This window comes from Mesoplodon bidens (assembly GCF_964165515.1).
Source record: "Mesoplodon bidens genome assembly, chromosome: 11".
Taxonomy (NCBI): domain Eukaryota; kingdom Metazoa; phylum Chordata; class Mammalia; order Artiodactyla; family Ziphiidae; genus Mesoplodon; species Mesoplodon bidens.
Genome location: NC_138167.1, coordinates 21,674,058 through 21,688,623, shown reverse-complemented (window position 1 = coordinate 21,688,623; position 14,566 = coordinate 21,674,058). Strand labels below are relative to the sequence as shown.

Below are 14,566 nucleotides of genomic sequence, written 5' to 3'. Positions count from 1 at the left end.
ATTCAGTAGTCTAGCCCCTACCAAAACACATGTCCAGCATATGAACCTATCTATGAAACAGAAACAGAATCACAGACATGGAGAACAGACTGGTGGTTGCCGAGGGGGAGGGGGTTGGGGGCAGGGCTGGAGTGGGAGGTTGGGGTTAGTAGATGTAAGCTTTTATATATAGAACGGATAAACAACAAGGTCCTGCTGTCTAGCACAGAGAACCATATTCAATATCCTATGATAAACCATAATGGAAAAGAATATTTTGTAAAAAGGAATGTATATATCTGTATAACTGACTCACTTTGCTGTACCACAGTAATGAACACAACATTGTAAATCAACTATAGTTCAATAAAAAACAAAACACATGTCTAGGAGAATGATGCTAGACTACTGCACACGTGTGCTCATTTACCCTTCATAACAACCCCATGAGGAAATTAGTAATATTTCTGCTATTTTTCAGTTGTGTTGAGACATAGGTAACCTGTCCAAGGTCATACAGCTAATTAGTGGCAGTGCAAGCAGGGTGGCACATGCGCCTATACTATCAATCACTTTTTTCATTGCCTCTCCATGTAGGGCAGGCAGGTTTCTGATGTGCGGCTTGTTCAACACACACCCACATACATGAAGGTGGACGTAAAAGATAATTCACCATCCAGAGAAAGTGCTCATTGAGCTTCCGCTGTGGCCCATGCCAGGACTTAACAACCTCTGTATGAAGAGCCATGAAGGTGTGTCCCTGTCCTTTTATTTTCAGATGAGAGTGGACATTTGGTCTCAGACTCAAGTTACTGGCTCCAGGAGGACACTAGTTCAAATCAGAATCATAACACTAGCTTTGAGTGGATTCCAGGGGAATCATAACCTGGCACGACAGCTAGTCCCCATGTACCCCTCTAGGTCACAGAACAGCCACTTCCTGAATGGAACCAAAGTTCAGGGTCAAACGGCCCTCTCGTGGTGAAAGATGGATACTTGTTTGGTCTCAGAAGCCCCAACCTGCAGCATCAGTGCCTTAATGGAGCTTTCGCTCCATCTGAGGCCTTTCTCAGGCAACTGGGAGAAAAAAAAAATGCAACCCTCAATAGGCAGGGACAAGGATGCAGAGCAAGGACACGGTGGCAGGCAGTTCATCTTCCTAAATTCTACTCACTGTTGAACTTTTGAGGAGTTCGGGAGACAGCGGGAGTCAGTCCTGTGGAGGAAGATCGAAAGGCCTCTTCCACCAATATCTGTAACTGGCTAACAGCAAACCAGTTCTGCCGAAATTAAACACAAGTGAAGCAAGATATTATGCTGCTTAAAAATGTGTTGCCACACTATTTACAATAGCCAAGACATGGAAGCAACCTAAATGTCCCTTGACAGATAAACATAAAGCAGTTGTGGTATATATTTAAGATGTTATAGAAAAACCCAAATGGACTTTTCGGCTAACCCTATAAATATAAATATATATAAAATGGAATGTTAGCCATAAAAAGAACAAAATAATGCCATTTGTGGATGGACCTAGAGATTATCATACTAAGTGAAGTAAGTCAGAGAGAGGCAAATATTGTGTGACATCACTTATATGTGGAATTAAAAAAAAAATGATACAGAGACTTCCCTGGTGGCGCAGTGGTTAAGAATCTGCCTGCCAACGCAGGGGACACGGGTTCAATCCCTGGTCCGGGAAGATCCCACATGCCGCAGAGGAACTAAGCCCGTGTGCCACAACTACTGAGCCTGTGCTCTAGAGTCCACGAGCCACAACTACTGAGCAGCCCACGTGCCACAACTACTGAAGCCCGCGTGCCTAGAGCCCATGCTCCACCTCAATAAGCCCGAGCACTGCAACGAGGAGCAGCCTCCGCTCGCTGCAACTAGAGAAAGCCCACGTGCAGCAACGAAGACCCAATGCAGCCAAAAATAAATAAATAAATATTTAAAAATGATGCAAATGAATCTACATACAAAACAAAAATAGACCCACATACATACAAAGCAAGCTTACAGTTACCAGGGGAAAAGGGGAGAGGGATAAATTGGGAGATTGGGATTGACATATTCACACTACTATATATAAAATAGATAACCAGCAAGGACCTACTGTATAGCACAGGGAACTCTACTCAGTACTCTGTAATGACCTATATGGGAAAAGAATCTGAAAAAGAGTGGATATATGTATATGTATAACTGATTCACTTTGCTGCACACCTGAAACTAACACAACATTGTAAATCAACTATACTCCAACAAAAAATTCTTTTAAATGTGCTGCCTTAAACCTTATCATTGAAAACATGGCCCTTAAGTATAGTTTACATGAACTATTGAGTTTTATTAAATACATTCCTTCCTGTTCAAGAAAAAGAATATTATTACACTTACCTTTAAAGACCCTCTTCCCAATAGCATCCCCTTCTGTCCACCAGAGAGGTAATCAGTGCCCTCAATTTTGTCTTTGGAATCTCCTTGTTTTTCTTTAAGTTATATAAACATGCATGTATAGGCCTGCCCTGAACATACATAGCCCTGGCCAAGAATACTTGGAAGCCTAGGGACTATATATCCAAATTATAAAATTTATAAATCAAGCTAGCAAAGTGTTAATTAAAAAAATAAGTAAGTTTTGCCCTCCTGCCTGGAAAAGTGAACCTTCTTGAACACCTAGAAAGCCAGATTCAAATTTCTCAGATTACCAATGAGGCTGAGCATTTTTGCACCTTTATTGGCCATTCCTCTGCTGTGAAATGATTATTTTGTGATTTTCCTAATGGGTTGTTTTTTTCTTCTTTTTTTTTTGATTCATAGAAGGGTTTTACATATTCTAGATACTAACCCTTTGTCCAGTTCCAAGTATTGTAAATACCTGCTGCAAGGCTGAGCTTGCAGTTTTACTCTTTTGGGAGTATTTTCATGAACAGAAGATCTAAATTTTAATGCATTTAAATTTATTAACCTTTTCTAAATTAGTTAACATATGTAAGTTTGAAGCAGTGTGTGACATATTGTTTATCATAATTTTTGTATTCTTTTCCTTTATGATGTGAAATTTTTATATCTAGTTTAAAAAAGCCTTTCCTATCCTGAAGCTATGCATATTTTCCTAAGACTGTCTTCTAAAAATTTTAGGTATTTGCCCTTCACCTGGCATGAAAATTTTTTTTCTTTTTCCTTTTTTATAACAGCTTTATTGGGAAATAATTAGCATACCACAAGTCACTCTTATAAAGTACGTATTTCAGTGTTTTTCAGTAAACTCAGTTGTGCAACAACGTCCACTAATTCCAGAACATTTTCATCACCCCAAAAGGAAACCCCATAGGCACTGACTTTAATATATAGCATATATATAACCAATATCCAGCACAATTTCTATTCTTTCCCCAGTGATTCACAACATCATCTCCGTCACAAATCAAGTTTTCCTATCCGCGTGGATTTTTGTAGCTCTCTCTATTCTCTTCCATTGGCCTATTTATCTATCCCTGCACTAACACATGCTGTCTTATTAAAGCAAGCTGTCATTCTATTATTTTCTCTTAAGAATATTGATTTCTATTGACACTTTGTACTTCCATATAAATTTTAGAAATAACTTGTCAATTTCCACAGAAATCCCAGTTGGAAACTTAGTTAAAATTCTGTTACATCGTGAGGAAAATTGATATATTTACAATATTGACTCTTCTGTTTCATAAAGATATTACTCTCCATTTTATTCCACTTTTGAAGAATATTTTAAAATAAAGTTTTATAATTCTTTCAATTTTTATTCTATTTCTCCCTAAATGTTTTACATTCTTATTGTAAACTTGAAAGGTTTTTTTTGCTACTGAAAATGTTTTTTTCGAAAATATTTTTTTCTACAATTTGTTGCCAGTGTGGTGCACGTTGTTTTCATGTCTAACACTCGACCCTTCCAAAATCTATCTATGGAATCTTCCTGATTTTCTCTTCGGGTAATTACTTCATCTTTAAATAATAATAATTTTGTTTCCATTTATAATTTTTATTTCTTTTTAATGCTTAAATGTATTGGTTACTACTGTTGGCACAAAACGAATAGATGTGGTTATAGCAGGCATCCTTGTCTTAGAGAATGCATTTGATCTTTCAATGTTTGCAGTATTTTGTAAGCTACTCGTCACATTTAAAATTTGTTGTTTCTCCTTTGCCAAGAGTTTATCATAAATGATGCTGAATTTTATCAAATGCTTTTCCTGCATCGTTAGATGATCCTGATTTTGATTTTAACCTGCTAATGTGACAAATTACATTACTATTTTTTATCAAAGATCCCATCAATTCTAAAACATACCATGATTTTATGCTCCATTAAGGAAAGAAAAAACAGCTGCCCACTGAATATTCCAATTTAAGATACAGTTAAGTAAAAATACAGGCATTTTAGAATTGATAAAAATACAAAGTAACTTACAAAGAAAAACTGCCATGCATTCTTGGGGTTAAACACATATTGTGATGTATTCAATATTGTATTACCCTCTGGCTTTAATTTGCTATTATTTTTTTTTTGCATGTTCATGAGTGATATTGTAATTTTTATTTTTGTACTGTCCCTGTTAGATTTTGGGAATGAGATTTATCTATTTTGTATAATACTGGAAATTTTTTCTCTGAATGTTTAGTAAAACTCACTAATAAAACTCTCAAGTCTTAGAGATTTGTGGGGTAGAGTTTTGACGACTGAATTTCTTTATAAAGGTTAAAGGATCATGATTTATACATCTTCTTGAGCCTATTTGCTAAATTGTCTTTTTTTGCAGGAATATATCCTTTTCATCAAAATTTTCAAATTTATTGGCATGAAGATACTCAGATTTTCTCAAATATTGAAAAATCAATGCATGATTTTTTCTTTAATTCTTCATATTGTTTATTTATGCCATCTCTTTTTTCCTTGATCGAACTTGCCTAACTTGTCCATTTTATTACTCTTTTTGAATCCCAGCTTTTCTTATTCTCTCATGGTATGGTTGCTTTCTTAGTTTCTTCTGTTATGATTCATTATGTCCTTCTTTCTTTCAGCTGGAAGCTTAACTCATTAATTTCTGTTCCCCTTTTTCTAATATAAGCAAGGAACGTAATATCGCATCTCCTAAATGCTGTCTTAGTGGAATGCCACAAGTTTCTATATGTAGTTTGTTTTTATTAAGTTCTGAATTATGTCCTAATCTCCATTATCATTTTCCTCTTTGATCGCCAAGTTGTGTCTTAGTGTTAGGCTTTTGTGTTTTTTTTAAATTAATTAATTAATTTATTTATTTATTTTTGGCTGCATTGGGTCACAGGCTTTCTCTAGTTGCTGCGATCGGGGCTACTCTTTGTTGCAGTGCATGGGCTTCTCACTGTGGTGGCTTCTCTTGTTGCAGTGTGCGGGCTCTAGGCACGCAGGCTTCAGTAGTTGTGGCTCGCGGGCTCCAGAGCGCAGGCTCAGTAGTTGTGGCACATGGGCTTAGTTGCTCCGTGGCATGTGGGATCTTCCCGGACCAGGGCTTGAACCTGTATTTGAGCATTGGCAGGCGGACTCTCAGCCACTGCGCCACCAGGGAAGCCCCAGTGTTAGGTTTTTAACATGCATCTCTACTAATTTTATCCTGAATGTGCACACAAGATGATCTGAATCAGAGAGAGATTTCTTATTACCTTAAGGTAAGTAAGTGCCTCCGCCCCCTTTACCCCAGACTTAGCCCTGGGGCTGTGCAGTAAGAGTCATGGGATTTTTTTCCCCACACAGTGAGTGGTGTTAAGTAAAAACAAACCCAGACTTAGGTATGACAAGACTTTATTTGAAATACGAGAGGAACTACAGGGAGGCTACAGCAATAGAGAGGATGCTCTGACCATAAGAGCTGCAAGCAGCTCAAAGACAGATCAGATGCTGTCATAGGAACGAGTAAACAAGGCTAGAAAGATCTGGGTATGAGGGAGTGAGGGGAGCAGATGACAGGATGGGACAGTTGATCAGGGAATGTCTTGTTTTGTGGTCAATTGTCAGGAGGGGTTGTTGAGGAAAGACTATTCCACATTCCAGTGCTGGCTCAGGCTGAGGGTGGATTCAAGTTCAGAAGCCTACCGGTGAGCAGCCTAAAGTGTGATCAAGTCAAGTTGGAGGGCATTTTGTCCAGACTGGTCTTTGGGAACAACCAGTTCAACTAATTATTGATGAGATAAAAAACAGGAATCTGGAGGGTCTAGGTCTGGCTGTGTCATAGGTAGTCAAAGGAGTCATCTACACATCTTACCTTAGTCATCTTGGGAAAGGAGGCTCTTCGCAGTAAGCCATTTCCTGGAATACAATAGAGTAAAGGGATTTCTTAACTGCTCTGTCCATACACCTATTTCAGCTCTGAGGATCTCCTGATCCAACAGCCACGTCCACAAAATGATGCCTAAGAGAAGTTGCTGCAAACAGTCTTGATGAATTATGTTATACAATCTTTATGCATATTTCAGAATATGTACTGTCCTTTTTCTATAATACCTTAAACTGGAAAAAAAAGGCAATTTCAAATATAAGAAGTTTCTTTCAGGTAAGAGTAATATTTTAACGGTAGTCTACCAGCTTAAGGCTGTAATTTTTATTTCTCTCTTGGGGCTAATTGTATTGAATAGGGTTCAGTAATTTGAAGGTTACTTTCTTTTGTGAGCTCCTCATCTTCTACTTGATTCCAGTGTTTAAAAATAAAATGAATTTTAAGTGATGTCAGAGAAAATAAGCCTAACATTTAAATTATCTATTAGTGTGAATAACATTTAACAATTTTAAAAGTTAATGATTCTATGGACTTCCCTGGTGGCGCAGTGGTTAAGAATCCGCCTGCCAATGCAGGGGACACGGGTTCGGGCCCTGGTCCAGGAAGATCCAACATGTCGTGGAGCAACTAAGCCCGTGTGCCACAGCTACTGAGCCTGCGCTCTAGACCCCGCGAGCCACAACTACTGAGCCCGTGTGCCTAGAGCCCGTGCTCCGCCACAAAGAGAAGCCACCGCAATGAGAAGCCCACACATCGCAACAAAGAGTAGCCCCCGCTCGCCACAACTAGAGAAAGCTCACACACAGCAACGAAGACCCAAGGCAGCCAAATAAAAAATTAATTAATTAAAAGTTAATGATTCTATAAATCGTCTTATTGTAGTTAAAATGTACCCCTAAGCAGTATTTTTCAAGAACTGTAGAAGAGCTTATTATTCAAGGAGATCCAAGAGTTGAATGCATAAGCATACTTGATAAAGCTAACACAAATGTCAACAATAACAAAGTAAGCAATGGCAATGGAGACGATGATGCTGAAGTAACCGATGTAGCGGAAGCACGTTCTGGTCAATTAGAACGCAGCAATAAAGGCTGAGAGGTTTACAAGATCAGAAGACAGAACCTTTGGATAAATAAAAAGAATGAGAAGGAATCAATGACTCAGGAAACATACTTCACTGTGCAAATTAAGGAGAAAAATGGAAAGAAGCAGGTGAAGAGATATGGAGAAAACAAGTTGAGAATGAAGAAAATTTTTCTCACAACAGCATGGGAATTCCACAGAGGATTTCTTATTAGAAACAAATGTGGAGATGAACTAGAATGGGTATGAGGTTCTAGAAAAAGAGGAAAAAACTTCCATAAAAGTGACCTAATATCTTATCCAGCCACACTAACTCTGTTTCTTAAAAAGCAACATGGTTTCAGAATTGTTCCTTGCTCAAGCTCCAAATTTATACCATGTCATCATTAAAGAGGCAGAAGGGGGCTTCCCTGGTGGCGCAGTGGTTGAGAGTCCGCCTGCCGATGCAGGGGACACGGGTTCGTGCCCCGGTCCGGGAAGATCCCACATGCCACGGAGCGGCTGGGCCCGTGAGCCACGGCTGCTGAGCCTGCACGTCTGGAGCCTGTGCTCCACAAAGGGAGAGGCCACAGCAATGAGAGGCCCACGTACCACAAAAAAAAAAAAAGAGGCAGAAGGATATCCACCTAAATCCAGAAGTCCACTGTCTCTGCATTTACCACCTCTCCTCTGCCTTGAGGGATGTTTTGATTTGTAAAGACTGTAGAAATATGACAAAAATAAAGACAGAAATTACATCACAGTAGAACTTTATAGTACATCTGTTTAATTATATTATGACCATTAATGCAATATCTGCCTCAATCATTTAACCCAGATAATAAAAAAAAATGGCATAATGACAGTTTAAAGCTGGTTCAATCACAATTTTACAAGCTTATTATTAAGAATGAAAACAGAAGACTATTTAAAATAGGTAAAACGATAACGTGTCATAGTGCTTAATGTTTCTGTAACTGTTGGTAAGGCTTACATCTAAATCTGATGCAGAATTCTCAATGGCACTGAAACAGTTCTTTTCTCAGCCGCACGCACGGTATATATATGCTGTGCTATGAGTCTGGAAGAGACTGGCTATGGGTGCCACTTCTTGTCTTCAGCTGGGACTGTGCAATATCAGCAAGTGCGCTCTGTATCTTTTCCAGAAGCATGTCCCCTCGATAAACAACATCCTCCAGACATGTAGCAGCTTCATGATTTTCTTCTTCCAGCTTATACAAGCTTGCAGCCTTTATAAGACACAAATTTAAGAGTGTTCTGAGAAATTAAAAACTTGGAGATTAATGAAAGTTGAGGCGGAAAGAACCTGCAGTAAAAGTATTTACTTTTAAATCAGATGACTATGCAACCATTGTGATAGATATTTCAGTTGCAGAAATCCTAAGATCAGATTAAACTTTCAGCGGCAGAAATCCTAAGATCAGAGTCTTCCCTGTATGAATTAACTTAAAAGATGACTTTTCGATTGGAGATCTCTGTATGGCTACATGAGACTCCCTTCCACACTGCTTTCGGACACTACTATTCTACTCCACACCCAGAATGTGCCCCTCCTCTCACTCTTTGCAAGGAAAAGAAGCAAACTGAGGAAAATGGTAAGTTTTCTTTAAGCTCAAAATTGGACAATTATATACATTCAGCTCGGTCTTTAACAGACTACAGTAGTTCACAGTAAAATTCCCACTTTAAAATTTAGATTAACTTTGAAAATTGTAACAAAAGGCACTAAATCTATCTCTTTAATTCAAAATTCTCTACTCACAAAATTCTCAAAGGAAAAGATATTTTTACCTGCAAAGCAGCTGTAGATTCTTCACTGGGTAAGGAATCTATCAAAACATCAATGTCTTTTGCTGTTCGTGCAATCAACGCTGCAAAAAGCTGGGCATATTCTAGAGAAAGATGGTACTCACTTAAGATATTAGAGAATCTCAAGTTTTCAGAAAGAGAAATTAAACTTTATGAAAACAGAAAACTTCATAACTTTTTCTGTAGCAGGCTTCTAATGATTAAAGTGTAATTTTAACACATCAATTCTGTTACGTTTGAGAATTAGCTTTAATATTAACTCAAATTGGAATGTAAGCACAATGTATATCATTTCATTTATTAGGACAATACAGTGGTCACTTGAATAGAGGAATCTATAAATGGGATGCCTTTCTTATTAAGGTCCCTCAAGTAAAATTCAGCTAAATTCATACAATTCTCCTCTAAACAAGTGAAACGTCTGTTATTTGACAAGAGAAGAATTATGAGGTGTTATGTAAATTGACTGTAACAAATTCATTTCTTTTATGACAAACTTGTAGTAATATTCTCAAACAATAACATTTTTAGAAAGCCATAAATAAGCTGAATTTTTCAATAAATCTAATTTTAAGGGATTACAGGTAATGTGAGAGTCAAACTAAGAGAAGCCAAGAAAATCTATTTACCTTCTGTAGGATTAGCTGGCTGATCTTTGTTAATGGCTGTCTGAATATTACTAAAAGAGGCAGGAGGACCACACTGCTGCAACACTCCAATGGCATTACAAAACTGATCTGCAAGCTTGAGGCCAAAGGAAACGTGGCAAAGTTAGAAAGGATTTATCTGTTTTACGGATTTTATTGGTCACAGCAGCAACAATGTTTCTATTATGGTCTCTGAGCAAGAAAATAAAACAGAAAGGAGTAATTCTGGATAACATAAACCTGTTACTAACAATGATTAAATGTTTTAATCGTGCAAAGAAACTACATTTGGTTTTAATCATGCAAAGAAACTACGTTTGGTATCAATCAAAGAAATACAAAATCATCTTTCTTTTCTTCCCAAGGTAACAGAATGACAAGAGAAATATATGCCAATACTTACTGCAAGCACAAGTAAAGAATTCTGGGGAAGTAGTGGTGGAAAAGAGCAAATGTGATAGGCAAATATCTAAGAATGGCCCCAGGGTAAATTTTAAAATGTGACTCGTGTACACAGTATACAACCCCTTTTCTGAAACTAGAGTAGTTACAAGAATAAAAGTGGGGAAAAGACTGCACCTTAAGTATTCTGAAATGTTTTTCTCCAGGACTCAAGCTGCAAACTCCCAGGGCTCTAAAAGTATTCCTTATGCAGTTTTGAAGATTGAGAATACCAAGTCCTTACTGAAACCGTGTCCCATGGGGTTAATGGAAGCTGTCACGCTAACAAACATACTGGAGTATGTCTTACAGAACAGCAGATAAGGGAACAGCTTGTTAGAAACCCCTCTGCTTGTAACCTGCCTTTAATGATTAAGACTGCTTTAGTTCTTTTTTCTTTCCCTAATTGCACACCCTCCAAGCTTCACGCAGCCCATGTAATACCACACCAGACTTCTTACCACCCCTACAGATAACGCTGCTGATGCGTGCATCACTGTAGTAACAGGGGCTTAAGTTGTTTTCCAGAAATTTGGAAGATTTGGAGTGGGCCCCTGCCCAGTTCAGACCAGTTAAGAAGAGTTGGGACCACCAACCCTAAAACTGGTCCCGTGCACAACACTGATTACCTCACCTTTTCCCTACCTCCACCCACCCCTCCCCAGGCCTGAGAACACCCTGCTTCTTTATCCCATAAAATCTCAAGGCTCTTGCCTTCTGGGAAGCAATCTGAAATTTGTTCTCCTGTCTCCTCACTCCGCTGCCTCCTGAATAAATAAACCCCTTCTCTGCTGCGAAACTCGGTGTCTCAGTGTCTGACCTGCTCCAAGTACAGCAAACAAACCTGGCTCCATAACATTATCATCCCCAAACCTAAGATTCCTAGTCTCCCCACCAACTATAGTCCCGACCTCTCAAACCTCAATTCCTTATCTCCAATCAGTGAATCAGCATTTCCACTAAGTTTCGCTGCCATTATTTGAATGACAGAACTCAAAGTCAACTGTTTCCTTTGTTTAACATCTAATTTGTATTGAGAATCTCCTAGTCAACCAGTCTAACTTCAGACTCAACTTTCCTTTCATCTTCAAATCCTGCTAATACTACTACAAATCTTTCCCTTTTCCTTCTACCATCACTGCTGCTGTTAGTTCAACTTCACACAAGAATTGTTTACAACAGACTCCTTATTAATTTCTAGTTCTTATTTTCTTTTTTTAAATTATTTATTTATTTATTTTTGGCTGCTTTGGGTCTTTGTTGCTGCAAGCCGTCTTTCTCTAGTTGCGGCGAGCAGGGGCTACTCTTTGTTGCAGTGCGCAGGCTTCTCACTGCGGTGGCTTCTCTTGTTGTGGAGCACAGGCTCTAGGTGCAGGGGCTTCAGTAGTTGTGGCTCACGGGCTCAGCAGTTGTGGCTCGCCGGCTCTAGAGCACAGGCTCAGTGGTTGTGACGCACAGGCTTAGTTGCTCCGCAGCATGTGGGATCTTCCCAGACCAGGGATCGAACCCATGTCCCCTGCATTGGCAGGCAAATTCTTAACCACTGTGCCACCAGGGAAGTCCCTAGTTCTTATTATTTTCTATGTTATTTTACTCTGCTCAAAAATTTTGAGTTTGCCCCAGCATGGTCTTCAAGATAAATCTCCAAGTCTTCAGGCTATTTCAAAGCTTTCAATAATCTAAGTCAACCCTACTTGTTCATTATCTACTCCTCCTTCACATATGCCTGACTGGTGATAAATTCATTCCTGACTACACTGCTTTTGCTCACATTTTGCAAAGGTAATAGAGTGGCAGTTAGTCCTCTGAAGCTGTACAAACATGGATTCTAATTCTGGTTCTGGTAACTCGAGTTTCTTTTAATTTTTAAATTGGGTACATTCTCACATTATAGCATTGTTATGAAGAATACACAAAGCACACACAAATATTTAACACACTGGTTATTTGCTCTGTCCTTATGAAGCTCTCAAAATCCATTTATTCAACAAATATTTATCAAAAATCAACTCTATGACAAGCATTGTATGTAACTGTATAAACACAGTGATACAGTGAACAAGACAGTTTCTGCTCTCATGGAGTTCTCAGTGGGTAAAATAAATTTTAATAATTTCACAAATAATTACAATTCAGATAAATGCTAATAAGAGTCCCTCTATTTTAGTTAATATCACTCAACAGTTCACTTTACTTCAGCACTTACAGCTGAAAACACTCAATTCATTACAACTCCTAACCACATACTGCCTTTGCATTATTTAAATGTCTCTTGAGTATATGACATCTTTCTAATCAGACTGTAAACTCCTCAAGGAGTATTTCTCTGTAACCATGATGGTGCACCCATCATGGATACCAGGCACCCATACCAGTTAACCTAGAAGTTTTTCTCCAAAATCCAATGATCAGCCTGCCTACCATAGAGTTAAGGGCCATATTCACTTTTCCTTACTATCCTTCTGGCTATGAGACACGTATGAATACACAACATTTCCCCTAAAATAACATTTGTATCCAGCAGCATCATTACAATTTGATTTTGTAAAGCCTCAAAGGAGTATCTCCCTGAGGGAGACTGGCTGGCAGTCTAGGCAAGTCACCAAAGGTAGAATTTACCTTGGTGAATTCATCAACATTTAGGGCCTGGCCCTCACACATAAAGCAGATCAGTTTCTAGTGAGCAGATTCACACTCTTCAAGTGCACAAAGACTAATAACAAGAATACCAACTTATTAGCTTCTGGTGAGTAAAAACTGGCAAGAGACCAGGTACTTGGATTTTCCAGTCAACATCTCACCTGGGACATCAAATTATAAATTGAATGACAGAAATGTAAACAATTTAGCTCTTAATGGTAATAAGTATATGAATTCTTTGGTTTGCATATACTTTCTACGTAGACGTAACAGGAAAAATAATCAGAAGGATCAAAGTAAGGGGTTCTACTCACAACACCTGACTTTTCATAGGGAGTAGACCTATTGGCAGGCATTTTAAAAGCCTTAAATAAAGATATACGAAGGTCAGAATATTCACTATCATAAAGACGTCGGTTTTCCCTAAACTGACATGCTGGGGGCGTGGCCAAGAGATGGAACCCTTGGTCTATAGAAACCAACTAAGATGAAACAAAACTTTTCACTTTACTATCACTCCCGCCCCAACCTGAAAATTTTGGCGAATGAATATTCTCGGCTAACATCTAATGACAAAGATCCAATCATTAAGAACACGGACTGCCCTCCGTGGGTTAAAACTGATAAGGGGAAAAAAGCTTCCGCTTCCTCTCCCCTACCGGCCAAAGAGGAGCAATCCCATAAGCACCACTGACAAGAAAATAAAACCTTTCCGAGAGAACATGATAACGCCGTGAAGCCTGACAGTCCACGCAGTCCTGTCACGGAGTGGAGTGAGATCCTCCACTTCGCAGGCTAAGAGGCCGCTGGCTCCCGCACCGCCCCGCAGCCGGCCTAAGACCTTCCAGGCCGCGGCACCGCCTCCCCCCAACCCCAGCGCTTGAGGCGGAAGCCCGGCCTCAGTCCCCTCCCCACTTCCGAGTTTCGTCCCTCGGACCTCTTTTTCTGCCTTGCTTTCCCTCGGGAAAGAAGACGACGGAGATTAATCGCGCGCAATTACTCACCGAGTTCACGGCGTCCTGCAACTGCGTGAGCCGATCCGCCATGTTTCTCCCGGAAACAAAGAGAGGCGAGAGCAGCTGCTCGTACTCAATAGGGCAGCTCTAGGATGCGTCATGACCAATCACAGGGCTGCGTTCTTGGAGGGGGTGGAGTCAAGCCTTACTCCACCCCCGGCGCGGAGGGGGCGGGACTTAACGGAGGCCTACTTTCTATAGACTACCGCCACCTGGGGCGACTCAGCAGGGCGCACGTTCAGTAATGCGGGGACTGTACAGGGCCCACTCTGTTTGAGGGACCAACATACTTTCTCGTGGCTTTTAGGTGTTAAACACTTTACAGAGATTGTTGGATTATGCGGTTTTTAAAAGTAATTTTCCCTCTCCTCCCTTGTATCCGTTTATAAACATCGCCTTGAATACTTGCATGGACCACAAAACATACACAGCAAGCAACTAAAGAATACTTGGGAGTCACGGTACCGACTTGAGTGTCAAGAAATCCAAATTAAAATTCAGCAAGCAATCAGGACGGGCTGTGTTCGGGTGCCCCTCCGTTGCTTTTGGGTGCGGAGCGCCTGGATGCGTGTTTAAATGTGGGTGTGCTGGGGGAGCTGACACCCGTGAGATGGAGACCGTCCAAAACTAGTACTAAAACTGAGCTGTAATGGTCGTG

At 39.7% G+C, this 14,566-nt stretch overlaps 1 protein-coding gene across 1 annotated transcript; it reads right to left on the bottom strand.

Annotated features, from left to right (window-relative positions):
• Positions 1 to 8,100: 8,100 nt before the first annotated feature.
• On the bottom strand, positions 8,101 to 13,967 carry MED21 (mediator complex subunit 21). The gene is made up of 4 exons (XM_081249205.1): positions 13,897 to 13,967; positions 9,794 to 9,908; positions 9,147 to 9,247; positions 8,101 to 8,584 (listed from the first exon to the last, which is right to left on the bottom strand). The coding sequence occupies exons 1-4, from the start codon at positions 13,936 to 13,938 to the stop codon at positions 8,408 to 8,410; spliced, it is 435 nt and encodes a 144-aa protein (XP_081105331.1). The 5' UTR covers positions 13,939 to 13,967; the 3' UTR covers positions 8,101 to 8,407.
• Positions 13,968 to 14,566: the final 599 nt, after the last annotated feature.

What these genes read in the sequence shown, in the direction of transcription:
- MED21 (XM_081249205.1), bottom strand. Translation starts at nt 13,938, where the DNA reads ATGGCGGATCGGCTCACGCAGTTGCAGGACGCCGTGAACTCG. An exon ending in GCCAGCTAATCCTACAGAAG is followed by an intron (nt 9,248 to 9,793) that starts GTAAATAGATTT and finishes ATCTTTCTCTAG; the next exon opens with AATATGCCCAGCTTTTTGCA. An exon ending in AATCTACAGCTGCTTTGCAG is followed by an intron (nt 8,585 to 9,146) that starts GTAAAAATATCT and finishes TGTCTTATAAAG; the next exon opens with GCTGCAAGCTTGTATAAGCT.